The sequence below is a fragment of the Lepidothrix coronata genome, unplaced genomic scaffold, assembly GCF_001604755.1.
Source record: "Lepidothrix coronata isolate B3197 unplaced genomic scaffold, Lepidothrix_coronata-1.0 Scaffold301, whole genome shotgun sequence".
NCBI classification, from domain to species: Eukaryota; Metazoa; Chordata; class Aves; order Passeriformes; family Pipridae; genus Lepidothrix; species Lepidothrix coronata.
In genome coordinates this window covers 14741-17835 of record NW_016690481.1, presented here as the reverse complement: position 1 = coordinate 17835, position 3095 = coordinate 14741, and the positions used below count along the sequence as shown (strand labels likewise).

The 3095-nt window shown below is 53.4% G+C and overlaps 1 protein-coding gene across 1 annotated transcript in view; it reads right to left on the bottom strand.

Annotated features, from left to right (window-relative positions):
* The window catches only part of LOC108508513 (phosphatidate cytidylyltransferase 2), a 25581-nt gene that overhangs the window by 11088 nt on the left and 11398 nt on the right, over window positions 1-3095 (bottom strand). The window contains exons 2-4 of the mRNA XM_017837340.1: window positions 1815-1957; window positions 781-877; window positions 290-387 (exon numbers count right to left, since the gene is read on the bottom strand). Coding sequence (XP_017692829.1) covers window positions 290-387; window positions 781-877; window positions 1815-1957 — 338 coding nt within the window. The remainder of the gene's footprint in view (window positions 1-289; window positions 388-780; window positions 878-1814; window positions 1958-3095) is intronic.

The window sequence follows — 3095 nt, the reverse complement described above, 5'->3', positions numbered from 1 at the left end:
AAACTTCATCAATAAGGCCTCTCCTAAGATACTGATCTATCAAGACTCATGGGGGCTTTTCCTTCTAGTGAGAGGTGTCCCTACCCATAGTAGAGGGGTAGAATGAGATGATCTTTAAGGCCCCTTCTGACCCAAACTGTTCCATGATTCTGTGATTTTCCTTTACAAGAGCTGTTAACACACATCACTGAGAACACACACAACCCCAGGGTCTCTGGGGGTGTCCCCTGCCCTGGGATGGGCTGTTCCTGCTGCACAGGCCTGGGCAGGGGAGCACCCCCTCACTCACCAGCTGAGTGTCCTGAACCAGGGCAGGTCATACGAGTGGTACACGTTGTAGCCAATTGTGATGATCTCGTGGAAACACTTGATCTGGACACACATCACCTGCACAGAAAGACATCCAGAGCTGTAATCCACAGTGATTAAACAGCTCTTTCTGCAGGGAAACAAAAAACATGCATGTGCAGAGCAAAAGGTATTTTAACAGTCGATATCAGTCTGGCAGGAGCCTCCTAATCCAACACAGGAATCTCACCACGCTGTTTTTCCCTCCCCTTTCCTCTGCAGGAGGTTTCCAACAACCTCTTGTCTTGGTTCCAACTGCAGCCAAATGTTGACCAGCAGATTCCTGCCAGGCTTTATCCACAGAGAGAGAAATCCAGCAAGATGAATAGGGACTTCTAAGACATGAGGCTCTGAGCTTCCCACCCCAGCAGTGGTCCCAGTAACCTCCCCACCATTGCTGTGAACCTCAGGACACTTCTCTGGAGCACTTACTATTGTCATTAAGACCATGGGCCCCAAGTAGATGATGATGAAGAAGAAGGTGATCATTGCCAGCGTGAGGATGCCTCTCACCCACCAATTCTTCCATCTGGGCCAGAGAGAAGAGAAGATGTCAGAGATAAGTCAAAGCAGAGCGAAGCAGCCGAACAGCACCTCTGCTCTCTGGGCGTCACAGGAAGGAAACTGAGCCCTGGAAACCCCAAGTTTCCTCTCAGTGCTGCAGAGAGAGCTCAGGCTGCTGCCAAAGGCCTGGCTGCAGCAGCTGCAAGGCTTCAGTTCAGCCTCACTTACTGCAGAAAGCACTAGAGAGGTGCTGGGCATCTCCAAGGCACTGAAATGGGACAGGAGAGTGTCTGCTCCTGCTCTGCTACAGGTTTCCCACATCCTGGGCAAGCTGCAGGGCAAGTTTAAATAAAATAGGGACCACCTCCCCTCTCTGCACTCCTTTCAAGGAGGAGAGATGGGCTGTGAGGTGTTGTACCCTCAGTACTGCCCTGCCCTGAGCCTGTCCCATCCTCACAGCACACCCAGGAGAGACACTTTCTGTGCCTGTGATAAAAACAAGACACTTCCCCCACTACAGTCTGTAGAGAACATCCAGTCTGTTGTTAACTCCTGTCCTCCCCAGCGTGATTTCTTGTGCATTCCTGCACAAGTCAGTCACACTGCTGGTTAGAAACCTCTGCAGCTCAAATCTTTGCTGAGTGCTGTGAAAGCCACACACAACCTCTGTGGTCTGTCCCACTCAGGCCCCTCCACCTGTCAGGACCCAGCAGGAAGCCAGACCCTCCCACAGCCCCCTCCCCTCCCACCTACAGCAGCCCTGACCCTGCTCCCTGCTCTCCCTGCTGCTTCCCGTGGCCTTGGAGGCAGGAAAAGAGCTGGAGAGCTGCTCCTTCCACTTCCACCAGCCCCCGAAGTGCTGCTGGGCCAGGAGAGCACGGGGAGCACGCAGGGCCCTGGCAGAGGAGGGGGATGATGCAAGGCCCTGGCAGAGCAGGGGGATGATGCTCAGGGAGTGTTACCTTGAGGACAGGTTGGACAGAGCTCTGTTCAGGACCTCTGGGGTGTCATCTGATGTCTGCACCGTGGATGAACCTCCAAACTCCGATCTGCTCTCGCTGTCTGACGCTGTCTCTCCATCCAGCCTGTTCTCAGACTCTGACTCCTGCCAGTGAAAGACAGACAAAGAGCTTTACCAGCCACACTCTGAAGGAACTCAGGGCAGCCCACTGGGTGTAACACCAACCACCACTCTGCTTCTGCATTGGAGAGAGGGGAGGAGAAAATATTCTGGGTATTACACGAGGTTAAACCCACGAGAAACATCATCAAGTGTTTTAGGTGCCATCCATGATGGGTGGGATGTCCCTCAGTCTCAGCAGCAGCCACAGTAAAGGGTCTGTTCCCTCTGCACAGCTAAAGATGCCTCACAGTTGATAACGAGTATCTCCAAGTGCTTCAGGGAAACAGCCTTGTTAGCAGGAATTTTTACAAGGCCTCCCAATCCCCAAGCAGATCTCCAAGAATGTAACACTGCCCAAATTAGCCAGGAAGAAAGGCCTCCAAGCAGACAGGGCTCAAGGCTTCCAGACAGACTTTTGAAGTGCTGGCTGCACGGGGACACTAAAAATAACACCCAGCCCATCCTCAGGCAGCTGAAGAGGAAGAGCCCAGCTTATCACCCAGGCCCAACATCCCCTCTGGCACAGGGGAAACCTTATACCGGCAAAAGACACTTCCCTGCCCCTTGGACTGCTCCAGCACTCAGCTCCGAGCAAAGTCCTGGGTTTAGGGGGAAATAAATACAAGTGAGGCAGGTGACTGAGGGCTCTGCAACGGTGGTGGGAAAAGGATTCCGGGTGAGTTCTGGCCCCCCAGAAGTCCTGTGCCTCTTCCCAGTGGCAGTTTTCACTCCAATTCAGCTCCTGAACACAGGACAAGTCCAAACTTAAACATTTTGCCCCTCATTTCAGCAGCACGGCTTCATCCTGCTCCTGGCTCCTTGAAGCAAGGAAGGAAAAGGCCACTCCCTGAGGAGCACTCAGGCAAGGCAGAGCCTGCACTTGGCACTGGAAGCTCCCAGAAAAGGGAGAATGTTTGCAGGAAAAGCTCCGAGGGAGCTGAGCTGACAAACACTGGGAGCTCTGTAACCAATGGGACTCCATCCCTCTGGGGTCCCAGCTCTGTAACCAAAGGGACTCCATCCCTCTGGGGTCCCAGCTCTGTAACCAAAGGGACTCCATCCCTTTGGGGTTCCAGCTCTGCAAACAAAGGGACTCCATCCCTTTGGGGTTCCAGCTCTG